Raw genomic sequence first — 19,900 nt, 5'->3', positions numbered from 1 at the left:
GTTCATAGACACCTAACATGTCTAGGTTATTTTTTATCCAAGTGGTGAAAAAAAAATTCCAAACTTTGCTTTAAAAAAAAAAAAAAAAAAAAAAAGTGCCATTTTCCGATACCCGTAGCGTCTCCAATTTTCGTGATCTGGGGTTGGGTGAGGGCTTATTTTTTGCGTGCCGAGCTGATGTTTTTAATGATACCATTTCGGCGCAGATGCGTTCTTTTGATCGCCCGTTATTGCATTTTAACGCAATGTCGCGGTGACCAAAAAAACGTAATTCTGGCGTTTCGGATTTTTTTCTCACTACGCCGTTTAGCGATCAGGTTAATGCTTTTTTTTTTTAATTGATAGATCGGGCGATTCTGAACGCGGCGATACCAAATATTTGTAGGTTTGTTTTTTTTTTATTGTTTTATTTAGGATGGGGCGAAAGGGGGGTGATTTAAACTTTTATATTTTTAAAAACTTTTTTTTTTCACTTTTGCCATGCTTCAATAGCCTCCAAGGGAGGCTAGAAGCAGGCACAGCCCGATCGGCTCTGCTACATAACAGCGATCATCAGATCGCTGCTATGCAGCAGAAATGCAGGTGTGCTGTGAGCGCCGACCACAGGGGGGACGCTCACAGCTACCTGCGATCAGTAACCATAGAGGTCTCAAGGACCTCTATGGTTACCTTCCTGATGCATCGCCGACCCCCGATCATGTGACGGGGGTCGGCGATGACATCATTTCCGGCCGCTCGGCCGGATGCGGTAGTTAAATGCCGCTGTCTGCATTTGACAGCGGCATTTAACAGGTTAATAGCGGCGGGTGAATCGCGATTTCACCCGCCGCTATTGCGCGCACATGTCAGCTGTACAAAACAGCTGACATGTCGCGACTTTGATGTGCGCTCACCGCCAGAGCCCTGCATCAAAGCAGGGGACCCGACATGCGCAGTACATGTACGGCGCATGTCGCGAAAGGGTTAATCCAGTGACAAGATGCGGAAAGCTTATAGAAACTTTTCCGAAGCGATTTGCATCTGTAACTGTAAAAGGAGGCTCTACAAAATACTGACTTTAGGGGGGTGAATAGTTATGCACATTGAAGTTTTTAGTCATTTTCTGCTATTTGTTGTTTGCTTCACAATAAAAAGAAAACCAAATGTTCACAGTTGTAAGTATGTTCTTTACATGAACTGATGCAAACACTCAAAAAAACAGTGAAATTCCAGGTTGGGAGGAAGCAAAACACAGAAAATGCCAAAGATGGAGGAAGTTAAGAATATCATTTACTACAAGTGTGGCAGCTAGAAATACAAACTTCTGCCCAGTACTGACCATGGATAAGAGAGCCGTTCAGCCACTGGATATAGTAGCTTTTAGGGAATGATAGTAGGATCTCATTGCTGATTATAGAAAAAGGAAGAAGCAGCACAGCGCCAGCTGAAACCGCCAGGGTGAATGTGCTCAGGAACAGCCTGTAAAAGAAAAAAATGGTTAACACCGACTACAATGTGGTGGCTATGGCCAACAGGAATCTGTACTGCAAAATCAGAAGAAGTTAACAGTAACCACTCCATCAAGAGGCAATACTCCCCATAAAATATGGTAAAAATGCAGAGAACGAAAACTAATATTCCTATGGAAAATAAATTAAATGTATTCGAATGTTCTTTGAGCATTCATAAATGACAGAACATGTGGGTATAAATAATAATATAGCCAATTATAGTGTCAAATTAATCATAGTGTCCAAACGTGCACAGCTTCAGACAAGACCAAAACCCCAGTAAATACTTGTTATTGTTCCCTCAAAGCCTTGCCAAGAACACTTCTCCAATAAACAATAAAAAAAGGAAATAAAAAAAGTTAACTAAAAATAGTCCCCAACAAAAGATAAAGACTACTTACGAGACTCGATTGACAGTGACATCTTCGTCCTCTTGTTCATCTGTAAGATAAAATGTTGAACCTCTATTTAGCTGCACGTCCACATTGTGGGTTACATTTTCTTGAAAGGAGTTTTACTTTTTGTGCTAGAAATTACTTAAAATTTTAAACTAAAGAGCATATACCACTTATTTGTGGCAAAACATCGCTCGCTTATGCAAAACGCAACCATACTTTATGTAAGAAATAAAAAAATAAAATACATAAGCGAGAGATGTTACCAACAATTATGGTAAGTGGTATTGTTCATCAGCTAAAATTATAAATACATTTCTAACACAAAAAGGACAAAACTCAGAGATATCTAATAATAGACCTATAAATCTATATATTTGCGCTCAAATGTTTACATACCCCGGTAAGAATTTTTGCTTTCTTGGCCTTTTTCCAGAGAATATGAATGGTAACACCAGAACTTTTTCTCCACTCATGGTTAGTGGTTGGGTGAAGCCATTTATTGTCAAACTGTCAAACTACTGTTTTCTCTTTTTAAATCATAATGACAACCCAAAACATCCAAATGACCCTGATCAAAAGTTCATATGCCCTGGTGATTTTGGCCTGATAACAGGCACAGACGTTGACACAAATGGATTTGAATGGATACTAAAAGGTACCAAATGCCAGGAAAAATTGTTCGGGATGCAAAGAAAAACCCACAAATAACATTATCTCTCTGAAAAGTAGCAGAGTGGCTGTTTCAAGATGCACAATAAGAAGGCACTTAAAGAAAAATGGGCTGCATGGTCGGGTCACCAGAAGAAAGCCATTACTACGCAAATGACACAAAGTATTTTGACTACAATACGCAAAACAGCACAGAGACAAGCCTCAAAACTTCTGGAACAAGGTAATTTGGAGTGATGAGACCGAAATTGAACTTTTTGGAAACTTGGTCAAAGTTGAAGAAAAGATGAATACAGCACGTTATCAGCAAATACTGGAGACAAATTTGCAATCATCAGCTTTGAAGCTGCGCATGGGACATACTTGGACGTTCCAACATGACAACAATCCAAAACACAAGGCCAAGTCGACCTGTCATGGGCTACAGCAGAACAAAGTGAAGGTTCTGGAGTAGCCATCTCAGTCTCCTGACCTCAATATCATTGAGCCACTCTTGGGAGATTTCAAGCGCGCAGTTCATGCTAGACAGCCCATGAATTTACAGGAACTGGAGGCTTTTCTCTATCGCTTCATTGGGGGACACAGGAACCATGGGTGTATGCTGCTGCCACTAGGAGACTGACACTATGCACAAAAAGTTAGCTCCTCCTCTGCAGTGTACACCCCACCGACTGGCATTCTGAAACTCAGTTTAGCTGAGTGACAGCAGGAGGTGGACACGGGTCTTTCACTAGACCCATATCTACCTCAATGTGCGTCGTTTCCTTTCAGGTACCGGAGGGATATAGTGTGAACGGTCAGAACTGTACTCCCACAAAGAGACTATGAGTACGGCGTGTACTGCCACCCCGTATCCTCATACGTCTACTCAGTAGGACCAGAGGCCCCTAACACAGAAGCGTGTTGAGGTGATCCGGACCCGGTCCTGCCTCCGTCTCCCGCCCACTCGCCCACCAGAGCCTGTCGGTTGAAGGAGAAGAGGACGTCCCACATCGCAAGATCTTCAGACGTCTGATTTTTTCTGTACGGGGAGGTACTTTTCCCTCCCACAGGTGCGGTGAAGAGAAGAAGAGAAAAAGAAAGAAGATGGGAATTTTAGACTTTTTTTTTTTTTTTTTTTAAAAAGGGAATTCCTTTATACAGGGCCTTAGGGGTCTTCTCCCACTATTTAATTACCTTTGGTGCCTGGAGGTTCCGATTTAGGGCTCGCACACCGCTCTATCCTCAGGCAGTCAGCTGCAGCCTGGGTCCTGGCTTCCCCGGAACCTAGCTGCAGTGTTCAGTGATTATTTCTTTCCCCCCCCCCTTTGATCCGGGGGTTTTGGGGACCCGATCGCCCTGTTTTCGGCGCTCCAGGTTGCACCACGCCGCTCCCCCATACTCCGGCGGGCACCAGCTTCAAACTTAGGTCCCGGCTTTTCCTGGGCCTAGCTGCAGCGTTGGCTCAATCCCCCTTTTTCCTACTCTTCAGGCAGACTTTTCTCCCGCCCATCTTAGCTCCTTCCGGTCGGCGGTTAGCTCCGCCCCCTCCAGAGCCGGCTTTCTCCCTGTCACAGCATTGTGGCGCCGCCTCCTTCTTCCCTTCCCGTTCCATCTCACCCCTCGTTTCATCTCAGCGGTCTGCTTCTTCCCGGTCTTCCTCCCCGAGTCAGGCGAAGTGTTCTCAGATGCGCCTTCGGAAGATGTTTTGGAACTGGATTCGAACCAAATCGCTAGCATGAGGGATATGGTTCAGAGTCTCTTTGGAGCGATCAATCAGACCTGTGGCATCAAAGATTCCTCTACGGAACACGCAGATCAGGCGGTTTCGTTTAGACGGTCTAAACCACCTTCCAAGGTTTTCGCTCCTCATCCTGAATTCGAGGAGCTTCTGGCCAGAGAAAGAGAGAATCCGACCAGACGCTTTCAAAAAGAGGGAAACGTCTTGGCGTGCTATATCCCTTTTCTCCAGAGCTCACCGCCATCTGGACAGCATCTCCCTCCGTGGACCCGCCAGTCTCTAGACTATCCACCAACACGGTCCTCCCGCTCTCTGGCGGAGCATCCCTGAAAGATTCTAATGATATAATTATAGAATCCTTTGCTAAGTCAGCCTTCGAAGCGGCTGCGTCCACTCTTTGTCCGGACTTTGCTTCCACTTGGGTCTCTAAGTCTATAGCCAAATGGGCCAAACAACTCCGACTGGGCATTCTGGCTGGGGCCAACCAGATTTCTCACGCAGGAGAGTATTTGGTTTCTGCCTCCCTGGATGCCGCTTCTTGTGCGGCACAGGTGTCCAGTAATGTCATTGCCATCCATCAGACCGTTTGGCTCAAAGCCTGGCAGGCGGACTTGTCCTCAAAAAAGTCCCTTATTAACCTGCCTTTTCAGGGATCGCGTCTCTTCAGTTCCAAGTTGGACAAAAATATTAAGGATGCCACTGGGGGCACAAGTTCCCTGCTTCCCCAGTCCAAACCTCGCCGGCCTCTCCCAAAGCGACAGTATTGGTCCTTTCGACGTTTCGCTGCGTCGGATACCTTTTCCCAACAACAGACGCTACAGGCACATCAAGATAGGAAGAAGGTGTCTTTTAGGCCCACCCCTTCCTGGCGTTCCCGCTACTCCCAAGGTAGATCCACCATGCCCAGATCTGGAAGGTCTACCTCGGCATGACTCTCGACGAGACCCCAGTGCATCTCCCAAGCTGTGCAGCCGTCTCCTTTTCTTCAGAAACGTTTGGCTCACCTCAGTGGAGGACGCATGGGTCAGGGAAGTCGTATCCTCAGGATACAAAATAGAATTTTTCTTCGAATCCCGTCCTCCAAGAGACCCCACTCTGGTCCCGGGTTTATATGCGTCCATCGCCTCCCTTCTTGATTCCAGTTCCAGAGGGAGAACGTTTCACAGGTTTCTATTCGAACCTGTTTGTGGTGCTTAAAGAAAAAAAAAAAAGACTGCAAAGGTTCGTCCCATTTTGGACATCAAGTAACTGAACAAAAGCGTTCGTCTCTGACATTTCAGGATGGAATCCCTTCGTTCAGTAATTGCTTCCATGGAGGCACAGGAATTTCTGTGCTACATAGACATACAGGACGCCTACCTTCATGTCCCTATATTCCCGGGATATCACAAATTCCTGCATTTCGCAGTGCATCAGGAGCATTTCCAGTTTGTCGCCCTGCCGTTCAGGCTCGCAACCGCTCCCAGGGTTTTCAAAGATCATGGCAACGCTTATAGCCATTTTGAGGATCAGAGGCCTGGTACTCTTTCCGTACCTCGATGACATTCTCATCAAGGCTCCGTCCTTTTCTCAGGCTCAAGAAAGCCTGTCCATCGTCCTCGACACCCTATCGCGTTTAGGGTGGCTTGTCAACAGGAAAAAGTCCTGCCTTGTTCCTTCTCAGCGCCTCATATTTCTAGGCATGCTCTCCGACACCCGTCAGACAAGAGTCTTCCTTCCCGAAGAGAAAAGAGAATCATTCTCCGTTGGGAAGTTCGCTTGCTCCAGGGCCCTCGGCTTCCCTCCTTCCAAACGGCCATGAAGGTTCTGGGGAGGATGGTGGCAACGTTGGAAGCAATTCCCTTCACCCAATTTCACTCAAGACCTCTGTAGCAGGCAATTCTTTCAGTTGGACAAGTCTGCCTTTTCTCTGGATCGCCCGATTCGGCTTTCGCCCCGGGTCAAACGGTCCCTCAAATGGTGGCTGACGTCACCTCTCATCTCCCAGGGCAGGTCCTTCCTTCCAGTTCACTGGCAGGTGGTGACGACGGACGCCAGCCTTCTCGGCTGGGGTGCAGTGTTTCGTCACCTGACTGTTCAGGGTCGTTGGTCGGCGCAGGAGTCCTCTCTGCCGATCAATGTCCTTGAGATACGGGGAAAGAATCCTCAGGGGTCTGCCAATTCAAATCCAGACGGACAATGCCACAGCAGTGGCATATGTCAACCACCGAGGAAGGGGGGGGGGGGGGACTTAGTTCCTTGGCCGAGGTATCCAAGATCCTCCTTTGGGCAGAGGCAACAGTTTCGGTGATATCCACGGTGCATATCCCCGGCGTGGACAATTGGGCTGCCGATTTTCTCAGCCGCGAGAGCCTCGCGGCAGGGTAAGGGTCCTTGCATCAGCAGGTCTTCCATCAGATTTGCCTTCGATGGGGGACTCTTGATGTGGACCTCACAGTGTCCCGACTGAACAGGAAGGTCCCTCAGTTCGTCTCCAGGTCCTGGGATCCTCTCGCAGTGTGTGTCGATGCTCTGGCCATTCCTTGGTCGCAGTTCGCGCTCCCCTATCTATTTCCACACCTTCCCCTGCTTCCCAAGCTGTTGAAAAAGATCAAGGAGGAAGGGGTGCCGGTCATTCTGATCGCACCGGATTGGCCCAGAAGATCTAGGTTTGCGGAGATCGTCAACCTTCTCGCGGATGTTCCCTGACTGCTTCCAGACAGGCCCGATCTGCTGTCTCAGGGCCCGATCTGCCACCCGAATTCTCGGTCGCTTAGTTTGACGGCAAGGCTGTTGAGACCGCGGTTCTAAAAGCGTCCGGGTTTTCAGATCGGGTGATTCACACTATGATTCAGGCTAGGAAGCCTTCGTCCTCCAGGATCTACTATCGAACCTGGAGGGCCTATTTCCTCTGGTGTGAGGCCAATCACGTTTCACCTATGTCCTTTTCTCTTTCTTCTATTTTGGCCTTCCTCCAGGCAGGACTGGATGCGGGTCTTGCCCTTAGTTCCCTAAAGGGCCAGGTTTCAGCACTTTCCATCCTCTTCCAGAAGATGTTATCTTCCCGACCACAGGTCAAGACCTTCCTTCAGGGAGTAGCACATGCTGCTCCTCCGTACAGGGCTCCTGTGGAATCATGGGATCTCAATCTTGTTCTAGAGGCCCTGAGGGGTCCCCCCTTTGAGCCTCTCAGGGAGGTTTCTCTGTCAGTTCTATCTTGGAAGGTGGCCTTTCTTTGTGGCCATCACCTCTATCCGGCGCACTTCGGAGTTGGCGGCCCTTTCTTGTCGACCTCCTTTCTTGGTTATCCACCAGGACAAGGTGGTCCTGAGGCCTCCGCCTTCCTTCCTTCCTTCCTAAGGTGTATCCACCTTCCACCTCAATGAGGACATCGTCCTACCCTCTTTTTGCCAAGCTCCCACTCATCCTCTGGAGCGTTCTTTGAAAAAGCTAGACCTTGTCAGGGCAGAGAGGGTCTACCTGGCTAGAACAGCCTCTTTTCGGAAGACAGACTCTCTTTTCGTCATTCCTGATGGCATGCGTAGAGGCCTGCCAGCTTCCAAAGCGACTATTGCTTGCTGGATCAGAACGGCAATTTTGGAGGCTTACTGGGTCAAGAGTGCCCCCTCCTGGGGTGAAGACTCATTCTACCCGGGCAGTCGGCTCCTCCTGGGCGGTGCACCACAGAGCTTCCGCCCTACAGCTTTGCAAAGCAACTTTGTATGTAGATGCCACCTATGTAATAGGATGGTCAGCATATAGAGTAATCTCTGTTTTTCCAGTACCTTGCCTCTGAATTTTAACATAGTACTGTTTTTGCATGAATTAATAAAAAATTGTATTTAAGATAATTTAAATTTTGTTGTCACTTCAATTCTTATTTTTCTGCCCCTAGTGGAATATATTTGAAGGGGTGTGCAAAAAAATATATGGTATTCTTTATGTATCTGAAGTGTTGCCCATGCTGATGGGTCAATAATTTATTTGTAAGGACTTTTGTCTTGAGCTTTGCAAAGAGGCAACCTGGTCTTCCATCCACACGTTCACCAAATTTTACAAGGTCCATACCTACGCTTCGGCGGACTCCAGCCTAGACAGAAGGATCTTGTAGGCGGCAGTGGTGAGTCCTCTGACCTGATGGAAGTTTGTTTTTTTTTCCCTCCCAGGGACTGCTTTGGGACATCCCATGGTTCCTGTGTCCCCCAATGAAGCGACAGAGAAAACAGGATTTTTGGTTGCTTACCGTAAAATCTGTTTCTCGGAGCCTCCATTGGGGGACACAGCGCCCTCCCATGTTGTTCAGTTCCTTGGTGTTCTGTTTCTATGTTTGGTTCTTTTATGTTCCATGTTACCAGTTCAAATATCTGTTTGTGTTCTTTCGCCTTTATTGTTTTTTCTCCTACTTCTTTCTCACTAACTGAGTTTCAGAATGCCAGTCGGTGGGGTGTACACTGCAGAGGAGGAGCTAACTTTTTGTGCATAGTGTCAGCCTCCTAGTGGCAGCAGCATACACCCATGGTTCCTGTGTCCCCCAATGAAGGCTCCGAGAAACAGATTTTACGGTAAGCAACCAAAAATCCTGTTTTTGCCAAGATTAAGGGTACCGTCACATTAAGCGACGCTGCAGCGATAGCGACAGCAATGCCGATCGCTGCAGCGTCGCTGTGTGGTCGCTGGAGAGCTGTCACACAGACCGCTCTCCAGCGACCAGCGATGCCGAGGTCCCCGGGTAACCAGGGTAAACATCGGGTTGCTAAGCGCAGGGCCGCGCTTAGTAACCCGATGTTTACCCTGGTTACCAGCGTAAAAGTTAAAAAAACAAACAGTACATGCTCACCTGCGCGTCCCCCAGCCTCTGCATCCTGACACTGACTGAGCTCCGGCCCTAACAGCAGAGCGGTGACGTCACCGCTGTTGCTTTCACTTTCAGTTTAGGGCCGGCGCTTTAGTGTCAGGAAGCAGAGGCTGGGGGACGCGCAGGTGAGTATGTACTGTTTGTTTTTTTAACTTTTACGCTGGTAACCAGGGTAAACATCGGGTTACTAAGCGCGGCCCTGCGCTTAGTAACCCGATGTTTACCCTGGTTACCAGTGTAAAATATCGCTGGTATCGTCGCTTTTGCTGTCAAACACGGCGATACACGGCGACCTAGCGACCAAATAATGTGCAGACCTTCTAGCAGCGACCAGCAATTTCACAGCGGGATCCAGATCGCTGCTGCGTGTCAAATACAGCGATATCGCCATCCAGGTCGCTGCAACGTCACGGATTGCTGGCAATATCGCCTAGTGTGACGGTACCTTAAGAACCTCATCCACAACTACCACAAAAGACTTCAAGCTGTCATTGATGTCAGAGGGGGCAGTGCACAGTATTAAGAAATGGGGTATGTGAACTTTTGATCAGGGTCATTTGGATGGTTTGGGTTGTCATTATGATTTAAAAAGAGAAAACATAGAAGTCTGACAATAAAAGGCTTCACCCACTAACCACGAGTGGAGAAAAAGTTCTGGTGTTATCATTCATATTCTCTGAAAAAAAGCCAAGAAAGCACAAATTGGGGTATGTACACTTTTGAGCATAAATGTGTATATAAATATATTTATTTAAATACTAATAATGTATGGCTTGACATTGTTGTGTAGAAAGAGGAGCACTCATGTCCCCCTGATAAGTATTATTTAAGTAAAGCCTTGTTTTTGCAATCAGACAATTCTATTTAATAATCTTGTGCTGTACTGGTCCTCTGTTATTCCTCTGTAATATTTTTCAGAAAGTGACAAATGGGAATTACTATTTGCTTTCTAAAAAAAAAGGGGGTGTGAATATTAACATTCTGCTACCACGAGCATTAATGGACACTATCAGACTGTGGAGACACTGCCCCAACACATGACAACTTTATTTATACATCCAAAAGTTGCATTAATGGAGGAACAGCACAAATTTGTTATTACAAAATATGCTCCATTGTTATTTTATGAAGACTACTAGCGTTTACTAAAAATAGACAGGAAGGACAAGCCCTTTTTAAGATGGTCACAATGAAGAGATTTAAAAGGGGTATTCCCAGCTCCAAGATTCTATTCCAATATATAGTAGGTGTAATTATATTATTAGCAAATACCTTCAATTGGAAATTTAAGATAGTTCCTCTGATTAGCTATGTCTATTACCCTATGTGCATGGCATTGCAGTAGCTTAGATATCTATGGTTACAACCACTCATGTAGTGACAGTTAACTGTTAGTAGTGGTAACCATGGATATTTAAGCTGCTTCAAAGCCCCGCATATGGGGTAAGTGGCATCATTATATCAGAAGAACTATACTACATTTCTAATTGGAGATAGTTGCTAAAATTATTAATATACCTATAAGATACTGGGATAGAATCTTGAAGATGGGAACACACTGTTAAGCTTACTAGTTAAAAAGGGCAATTTATAGGTCATCTGACTTTAATTTTAACAAATAACACTACATTTTTGACAATACCACATTATTAAAAGAAATTTATTTATTTATTTTTTTTTTTTTTTAAAAAAGCTTTTTTTGAAGGGCTTATGCACAGTTCCATTCTGTATGCCGCCATGATTCGGCTGTAATAGGCGTACATTCATGCTGCCTATCCTGACAACTACAGAAGAATTCTGCACGCACAACTGTGTACATGGAACACTGGACACAATGCAAGATATTAATACACCTACAATAGTAAACTTCTAAACAAATTCTTACCTGCTTTCCTTTTGTATCTTTTGATGATGAAATAAGACACGATATATAAAATGGCGAACAAAAAAAAGCAAATCTATAAGAAAAAAAAAAAAGAAAGAAAAATACATTATTATTACTGATATTATGAACTTACATAAAATACCAATGAAATTCAAGTTTGTAAAAAAATGTGGAAAAGTTCACAGGGTATGAATACTGTTTCCAGGCACTGTATACATGGCGAAAAATATTAAGATTATTTCAGGAGAAATTGCTCTTATTAACCCTTACGTGAAAAGCACACACACAAAAATAAGGCAAGTCGCACATCCTACTACTATAACCACCACAATTCTATAATCTTCCACTAGAGGGCACTATAATAGAGTATTGCGAGGTCCCTATAACAGCACTACACAAGAGGGGATGGATTGATGCCTGGAGTTTATTAGCAGCAAATCAGGAGTTACCAGCTGCCTACTTAGACTATTATTTATATAGCTATATACAGTTATATGTACATTATGTGCCCCCGGGATATTATTATACTTTTAAACTCTTTGACAATTCAATTACTGGAAAAAAACAACAACAAAAAAAACAAAGAAATAATATAAAATTATATATATATATATATATATATATATATATATATATATATATATATATATATATATATATATATATATATATATATATATATATATATATATATATATATATATATATATATATACACACACATACATTTTTTTCTCAAAGTGACAAGAAATTAGTCCCCATTAGGGTTATCATTAATTTGTCTCAGGAAACTAAAACGCAAACTGAGAAGTATTGTACAGCTAAAGAATAAGAAAAAAAAACAATGTGCAAAAGGTGACATTTCCTGCTCTAGACGGAACAAGTACAAGTGCTTCTCACTAAATTAGAATATCATCAAAAACTTACCGTAATTTATTTCAGTCCTGCAATATGAAAAGTGAAACTAATATATTATATAGAATCATTACAGACAGAGTGATCTATTTCACGTGTTTATTTCTGTTAATGTTAATGATTATGGCTTACAGCCAATGAAAACCCAAACATTAACATGTCAACAGCAGGCAGTTTCTGCATCTGTCCACTGTGTGAATGAGCACATGGAGCTGCAGATATGACTGACCCAAATATTAGTACAGCTGTTTGAACCTGGCCTTAAAGGGACTCTGTCAGCACACAATGACTGTCCAAACCAAGCACAGGCGTTTGGTACACATTGATGGGGATATACACCTTCCCACCTATCTCCATCCTTCACTGCTCCTATGTCAAAGACAAGGGGGGGGGGTGGAGATAGAGGAAAAACGAGCTGGTGAGAAGGTGGATTTAACCCCTTAATGACAATACCGCCTTTTACTGACCTGTGATATAAAATAGCATTAATCCTGAAAATCACCTACAGGGTTAATAAACCTCACAGAAGATTTTAATGTCTGGGGGGGGGGGGGGGGACGGCACTGGTTTTAAAATAGCATCAATTTTTGGGGTTTTCCCATATATGGGACCACCAAAGTCACTTCAAACTGGGAAAGGTCCTTCAAGAAAATGAAATTTTGTAAACTTCCTTGAAAAAAATGAAAAATTACTGCGACATTTTAAGGCCATGTGCACACGCTGCGGATTCCATTGTGGAATTTTCCGAGGCGGTTTTGATAAATCCGCAGTGCAAAACCACTGCGGTTTTTCCTGCGGATTTATCGCGGTTTTTATTGCGGTTTCCGCTGCGGGTTTTCACCTGCAGTTTCCTATTGGAGCAGGTGAAAAACTGCTGCGGATTCCGCACAAAGAATTGACATGCTGCGGAAAATAAACCGCTGCGTTTCCACGCGTTTTTTCCCTGCAGCATGTGCACTGTGGATTTCATTTCCCATAGCATTACATGGTACTGTAAATGCATGGGAAACCGCTGCGGATCCGCAGCAAAATCCGCAGCGTGTGCACATAGCCTTAAACCTCCAAAAAGACTAAAAAAAAATTACAAATGGTGCTGATGTAAAGCAGACATATGGGAAAAGTTATTAATTAGGGTATGTTTCCACGGTCAGGAAACGCTGCTTGTTTGATGCTGCGCAGAGCTGCAGCGTCAAACAAGCAGCGTCCAGATGTTCCAGCATAGTGGAGGGGATTTTATGAAATCCCGTCTCCACTATGCGTGGAAACCCGCACGCGGCGGCCCTGCGACTCCGGACATGCTGCGCGTCTTTTCAGATCGCAGCATGTCCGTACACCTTGCGGGGACGCAGCGTCCCCGCAAGGCATATCACAGGGCGTTATGGGAGAGAGCGATCATCCCGGATGTGAAGAGTTAACACATCCGGCATGATCGCGTCCCAGAAAGGGGGCGGGGCTTAGCGCCGAGCGGCTTCGCCACTGCGGCGATACCGCCGGCCATCCTGACCGTGGAAGCATACCCTTAATGTTTTTCTGTGTAATGACTCTCTGAATTAGGCCGGGGTCACACTTGTGTGTGTAATGTGAGAAACTCGCATCAATACCCTGCATAGAAATATATGCAACCTCAAGCTCCGGTCCAGAGTGTCGGGTATTGATGAGAGAGGCTCGCGTGAGTTTCTCACATTATACACGGAAGTGTGACCCCAGCCTTAAGGGGATAAATCAAAGTTTGAAAATTGCTATTTTTTTTATTTTTTTTTTAATAAACAAAACATATTGACCTAAATTTACCATTATCATAAATTATAATGTTTCACGAAAAAAATAAACTATTTGAAAACCACTGGGATTTGTGAAGCGTTCCAGAGTTCAGATGGAACTTGAAAACCCATCTCTTCAAGAAAGCTCACAGCCTGCAATGACCCCGCTGCTTCCTCACCACCACCGAAGCTTCTGCAATCCCCCAACCTACTGTCTCCTTCCCCACCATCCAGTAGAATGTAAGCCCACAGGGGCAGGGTCCTCGCCCCTCTGTACCGCTCTACCTTTAGTTAGGTTACTGTAAATGAGGATTGTATTTTGCACGTAACCTCTTCATGTATAGCACCATGGAATCAATGGTCCTATATAAATAAGTAATAATAAATAATATACTGAAGAGTATCCTAAAAAAAAAAAAATTCCAGGCAAAAGTACTGCAGCATATCACATTAGCAGGCAGGTCAAAGAGATTTTACCTCTGCCAAATACTGCTCAAAGAATCCGCAGCGCAAAGTGACTTTTTGTGCAGATTTTCAATCCAGAGAACAATATCGGTCAAAAGGTTTGGACGTTGTGTCACCTGTTCGTGGCATAGTGGTCCTGCTTATTGGAATGTGCACCACTGTAGGTTCAGACTGAAGGCAGCAAAACCATGAAGTAACATATGGAATCAAGGCGTAAAGAGACAGGTGTGAAACGAACCTTCGATTACTCAAAATCCTCCCCCCTTTTCTCTGATGAGAGCTTTACTACTCTTTGGCATTCTCAATCAAGCAGATTGATGAAGATCAGATAATCACCTGGAATGGCTTTGAATGAAAAAATAGGCTTCACCAAGAGGTATCGTCTGAAAGAAGGTGATTCAGCAAGTGTTTGCAAACTTCAGGTGTGTTTTCCAGAGGCAGTGTCGATACACTGTTCCATACATTAGTGAGCCCTATTCCACAATTGTTCCAAGCCAGAATATGGCAAGAAACAGTCAACGAAGAGAACCAACAGGTCATCATTACTTTAAGGGCTCATTTCCACATGCGAGTCACACGTCCGTATCTCGCATGTGGAAACCAAGCTGTGGAGCCGGCACTGAGGAGCGGAGCGTGCGGCCGCATAGGAACACATGGAGCTGCACAGCTCCGCTCCTGAGTGCCGGCACCAGGGCTTGGTTTCCACATGCGAGATACGGACGTGTGACTCGCATGTGGAAATGAGCCCTAAGGGTACGTGTCCACGGTCAGTAAACGCTGCGTGTTTGACGCTGTGCAGAGCTGCAGCGTCAAACACGCAGCGTCCAGATGTTCCAGCATAGTGGAGGGGATTTTTTGAAATCCCGTGTCCACTATGCGTGGAAACACGCACGCGGCGGCCCTGCGACTCCGGACATGCTGCGCGTCTTTTCAGATCGCAGCATGTCCGTGTTCCTTGCGGCGATGCAGCGTTGCCGCAAGGAATATCACAGGGCCCTATGGCGAGGAGTGCGATGATCCCGGATGTGTACAGTTAACACATCCGGCATCATCGCATCCCAGAAGGGGACGGGGCTTAGCGCCGAGCGGCTTAGCCGCTCCGACGATACCACCGGCCATCCTGACCGTGGACACGCATCCTTAGGGTATGTGTCCACGTTCAGGATTGCTTCAGGATTTGGTCAGGATTTTATGCAGGTAAAATCCTGACCAAATCTGCACCTGAGGTCACTGGCAGGTCACCTGCGTTGTCCTTGAGTTTTTTCTGCAATGTAAGAACATGCTGCGTTCTTAAAAGACGCGCCGCATGTGAGTTTTCTCGGGTGTGCCGCATGCGTCTTTTACTGCATAATGGAGACAGGATTTCATGAAATCCCCTCCACTATGCTGTAACATCTGGACGCTGCGTTTTTTATGCATGCTGCTCAACGCTGCGTCAAAAACTCAGCGTTTCCTGAACGTGGACACATACCCTAAGGGTATGTTTCCACGTTCAGGAAACGCTGCGTTTTTGACGCTGCGTTTTTCCGCAGCGTCAAAAACGCAGCGTCCAGATGTTACAGCATAGTGGATGGGATTTCATGAAATCCAGACTCCACTATGCGTTAAAAAACGCATGCGTTTTTGCCGCGAAAACGCATGCGTGGTGCGTTTTTTCGAAACGCAGCATGTTGCTACTATGAGCAAAACACGCAGGTACACCGCAGGTGACCTGCCAGTGACCTCAGGTGCAGTTTTGGTCAGGATTTTACCTGCATAAAATCCTGACCAAAGCCTGAAGCAAAACTGAACGTGGAAACATACCCTAAGGGTTATGTGTCCACGTTCAGGATTGCATCAGGATTTGGTCAGGATTTTTCATCAGTATTTGTAAGCCAAAACCAGGAGTGGGTGATAAATGCAAAAGTGGTGCATATGTTTCTGTTATACTTTTCCTCTAATTGTTCCACTCCTGGTTTTGGCTTACAAATACTGATGAAAAATCCTGACCAAATCCTGATGCAATCCTGAACGTGGACACATACCCTTAGACATGAGGATCAGCAATTACAGAAAATTTCTAGAACCTTGACGGTATCCTTAAGTGAAGTGATGAAAACAATGAATCGCTTTGACAAAACTTGTTCTCATGAGGACCACCCTAAGGGTATGTCTCCACGTTCAGGATTGCATCAGGATTTGGTCAGGATTTTCCATCAGTATTTGTAAGCCAAAACCAGGAGTGGGTGATAAATGCAGAAGTGGTGCATATGCTTCTATTATACTTTTCCTCTGATTGTTCCACTCCTGGTTTTGGCTTACAAATACTGATGGAAAATCCTGACCAAATCCTGATGCAATCCTGAACGTGGAGACATACCCTAAGGCTATGTGCACACGTCAGGATTTCTTGCAGAAATTTCCTGAACAAAACTGGACATTTTCTGCAAGAAATCCGCATACTCTTTTTAGCGTTTTTTTGCGTTTTTTTTATTTTTTGCGGATTGTTTTGCGTTTTTTTTCCGGAGGTTCCCAATGCAATAATATAGTGGGAAATCCGCAAAAAAACTGCAAAATTAATGAACATGCTGCGTTTTTTACCGCGATGCGTTTTTTTACCGGACAAAAAAGCAACATATGCACAAAAATTGCGTAATGCATTATAAATGATGGGATGCATATGTACGCGTTTAAGCGTTTTTATAGCGAAAAATCCTGAACGTGTGCACACAGCCTAAGAAAGAAAGACCAAGAATTTAACTAAAGAAAATAAATTCATCAGAGGTACAAGCCTTGGAAACTGCTCACAGCACCTGAGAGAACTGCCTTCATAAATCATCGAATAGAAGACATCTCATCAACTGTCCAAGGATGACTGTGGAGGAGCTGGTCGTTATGGTCGAATTGCTACGAAGAAGCCACAACTTGTTTGGCATTAGCAACACAAGGACTGGACATTAAATCAGTAGTGATCGAATGAGTCAAAATAAAAGTCAGATTTTTAGTCTCAATCATCACGTCTTTGTGAAAAGGTGAGCACCACTTTTTTTTTTTTTTTTTTTTACATGTGTGGTGTCCAGCATGAAGGATGGAAGGGGTGATGTGATGGTGCTTTACTGGAGACCCTGTTGGCAATTTGTTTCAAATTCATTGCACATTACCCAGCATGGATACCACAACATTCTGTATTGACATGTCATCACATCTGCTTTGTGGGACAGGACAACCATTTGTGTTGCAACAGGACAATGATTCGAAACACACCTCCAAGCTTTGTGACCAAGAAGAAGGTGGAAGGAGTGCTACGTTAGATTTCATGGCCTCCATAATTAACCAAGCACTACTCAATTTACATGATTTGGGATGAGCTGGACACAGAGTGAAGGCAAAAATGCCAACAAGTGCTCAGCACCTTAGGGAACTCCTTCAACACTTTTGGAAACCATTCCAGATGATGACCCGATGAAGCTGCTTCAGAGAATAGCAAGGATGTGCAACGCTGTCAGAGTAAAAGAGTGGTACTTTGAGGAATCTATGGTTTAACACACATTCCGGTTTGCTTTACATGTGTTTCTTTACCCGTTCTTTCCATATGTGATCCTTCTTGGTTTGGCCACCTTCGGTCTATAATGAACACATTCCGATAATCACAGATGTGTCCAAACGTTTGAAAGATACTGCATGACAGTTTATACTCTGGATTTTCACTGTTTGTAATAGAAAGCAAGGCTCGTTAAAAAAGGGTCGACAGTGACTTGTAGGATTGCTGCTTCCAACAGGTGGCGCTATAAAGTTTTAGTCCTTTTCCTTTCTGAAGAGGCAATTTGCAAATTAGATTTCCCAGAGGAGCATTCCAAGGTGAATAAGCCTCCTTACATTGGCATGCCATGGTCGATCTATAACTCTCCACAAGAATAAACGTTACCCCTTAGACATCTGTCAAGAGCCTCTCACCTAGCCAAATCAGATCTCATACTTTGCACTAACAAAGGGCAATACCATGAAACTGTCTGCAAATTGAGATCCTGGTTTGGCTTTTACCTTAAGTTATTTTGCATGGCTCGCTAAAGGGTTGATAGTGACTTGTAAGATCGTTGCGTCCAACAGTTGGAGCTATAAAATTCTAGTGCTCTTCCTCTCAGAAGAAGCAGTTTGCATATTAAACAATTCAAAAGAGTGAAATTTGCTGAAAATCTGCAGAATACCCTCAGAGACATCTGATGTAAAGACTGTAAGGCTTGATACAGTTTTCCTTCCTGATAATTTGGCTGCAAATTTTCTGTAGAAGACAAAGTAATACAGTTCGCCACTTGAATATCACTGAATTAAATATTCTAGTTGCAAATGTTTATTCATTACATAGTGGAATGTGTTGAGAAGAATAAAACATAAAAATGATCAATGTAAATCAAAATTAATATCCCATGGAGGTCTGAATTTGGAATGATGTAGAAAATCAAATTACAGGCTGGTCCAACTTCAGTGGAAATGCCTCAAGACAAGGAAATGATGCTCAGTAGTGTGTGTAGCCACCAAGTGCCTGCATGACCTCCCTACAACACCTGGGCATGCTCCTGATGAGTCGGCGGATGGTCTCCTGAGGGATCTCCTCCCAGATCTGGACTAAAGCATCCGCCAACTCCTGGACAGTCTGTGGTGCAACGTGACGTTGGTGGATGGTGCGAGACATGATGTCCCAGATGTGTTCAATCGGATTCATTGCCTTCATCTTGCAGGAACTGCTGACACACTCCAGCCACATGAGGTCTGGCATTGTCCTGCATTAGGAGGAACCCAGGGATAACCACACCAGCATATGGTCTCACAAGGGGTCTGAGGATCTCATCTCGGCACCTAATGGCAGTCAGGCTACCTCTGGTGAGCACATGGAGGGCTGTGCAGCCCTCCAAATAAATGCCACCCCACACCATTACTGACCCACTGCCAAACCGGTCATGCTGAAGGATGTTGCAGGCAGCAGATCGGCGTCTCCAGACTCTGTCACGTCTGTCACATGTGCTCAGTGAGAACCTGCTTTCATCTGCGAAGAGCACAGGGCGCCAGTGGTAAATTTGCCAATCCTGGTGTTCTGTGACAAATGCCAAGTGCGCTGCACGGTGTTGGGCTTTGAGCACAATCCCCATCTGTGGACGTCAGGCACTCAGACCATCCTTATGGAGTCGGTTTCTAACAGTTTGCGCAGACATGCATATTTGTGGCCTGCTAGAGGTAATTTTGCAGAGCTCTGGCAGTGCTCCTCCTGCTCCTCAATGCACAGAGGCTGAGGTAGCAGTCCTGCTGCTGGGTTGTTGCCCTCCTACAGCCCCCTCCACGTCTCCTGGTGTACTGGCCTGTCTCCTGGTAGCGCCTCCAGCCTCTGGACACTAAGCTGAAAGACACAGCAAACCTTCTTGCCACAGCTCACATTGATGTGCCATCCTGGATGAGCTGCACTACCTGAGCCACTTGTGTGGGTCGTACAGTCCATCTCTTGCTACCACGAGCGTGAAAGCACAACCAACATTCAGAAGTGACCAAAACATCAGCCAGAAAGCATTGGTACTGAGATGTGGTCTGTGGTCCCAACCTGCAGAGCCACTCCTTTATTGAGTGTGTCTTGATAATTGCCAATAATTTCCATCTGTTGTCTATTCCATTTGCACAACATGTGAAATTGATTGTCAGTGTTGCTTCCTAAGTGGACAGTTTGATTTCACAGAAGTTTGATTTACTTGAAGTTATATTCTGTTGTTTAAGTTTTCCCTTTATTTCTTTTGAGCAGTGT

At 44.9% G+C, this 19,900-nt stretch overlaps 1 protein-coding gene across 1 annotated transcript in view; it reads right to left on the bottom strand.

The window, feature by feature from the left end:
• LMBR1 (limb development membrane protein 1) overlaps positions 1 to 19,900 on the bottom strand; it is a 159,967-nt gene that overhangs the window by 96,080 nt on the left and 43,987 nt on the right. Inside the window, exons 2-4 of the mRNA XM_077268604.1 lie at positions 10,997 to 11,069; positions 1,892 to 1,931; positions 1,319 to 1,458 (exon numbers count right to left, since the gene is read on the bottom strand). Of these exons, the coding sequence (XP_077124719.1) occupies positions 1,319 to 1,458; positions 1,892 to 1,931; positions 10,997 to 11,069 (253 nt within the window). The remainder of the gene's footprint in view (positions 1 to 1,318; positions 1,459 to 1,891; positions 1,932 to 10,996; positions 11,070 to 19,900) is intronic.

Source organism: Ranitomeya variabilis, chromosome 6 (assembly GCF_051348905.1).
Source record: "Ranitomeya variabilis isolate aRanVar5 chromosome 6, aRanVar5.hap1, whole genome shotgun sequence".
Classification (NCBI taxonomy): domain Eukaryota; kingdom Metazoa; phylum Chordata; class Amphibia; order Anura; family Dendrobatidae; genus Ranitomeya; species Ranitomeya variabilis.
This window is presented reverse-complemented; position numbering and strand designations above follow the sequence as displayed.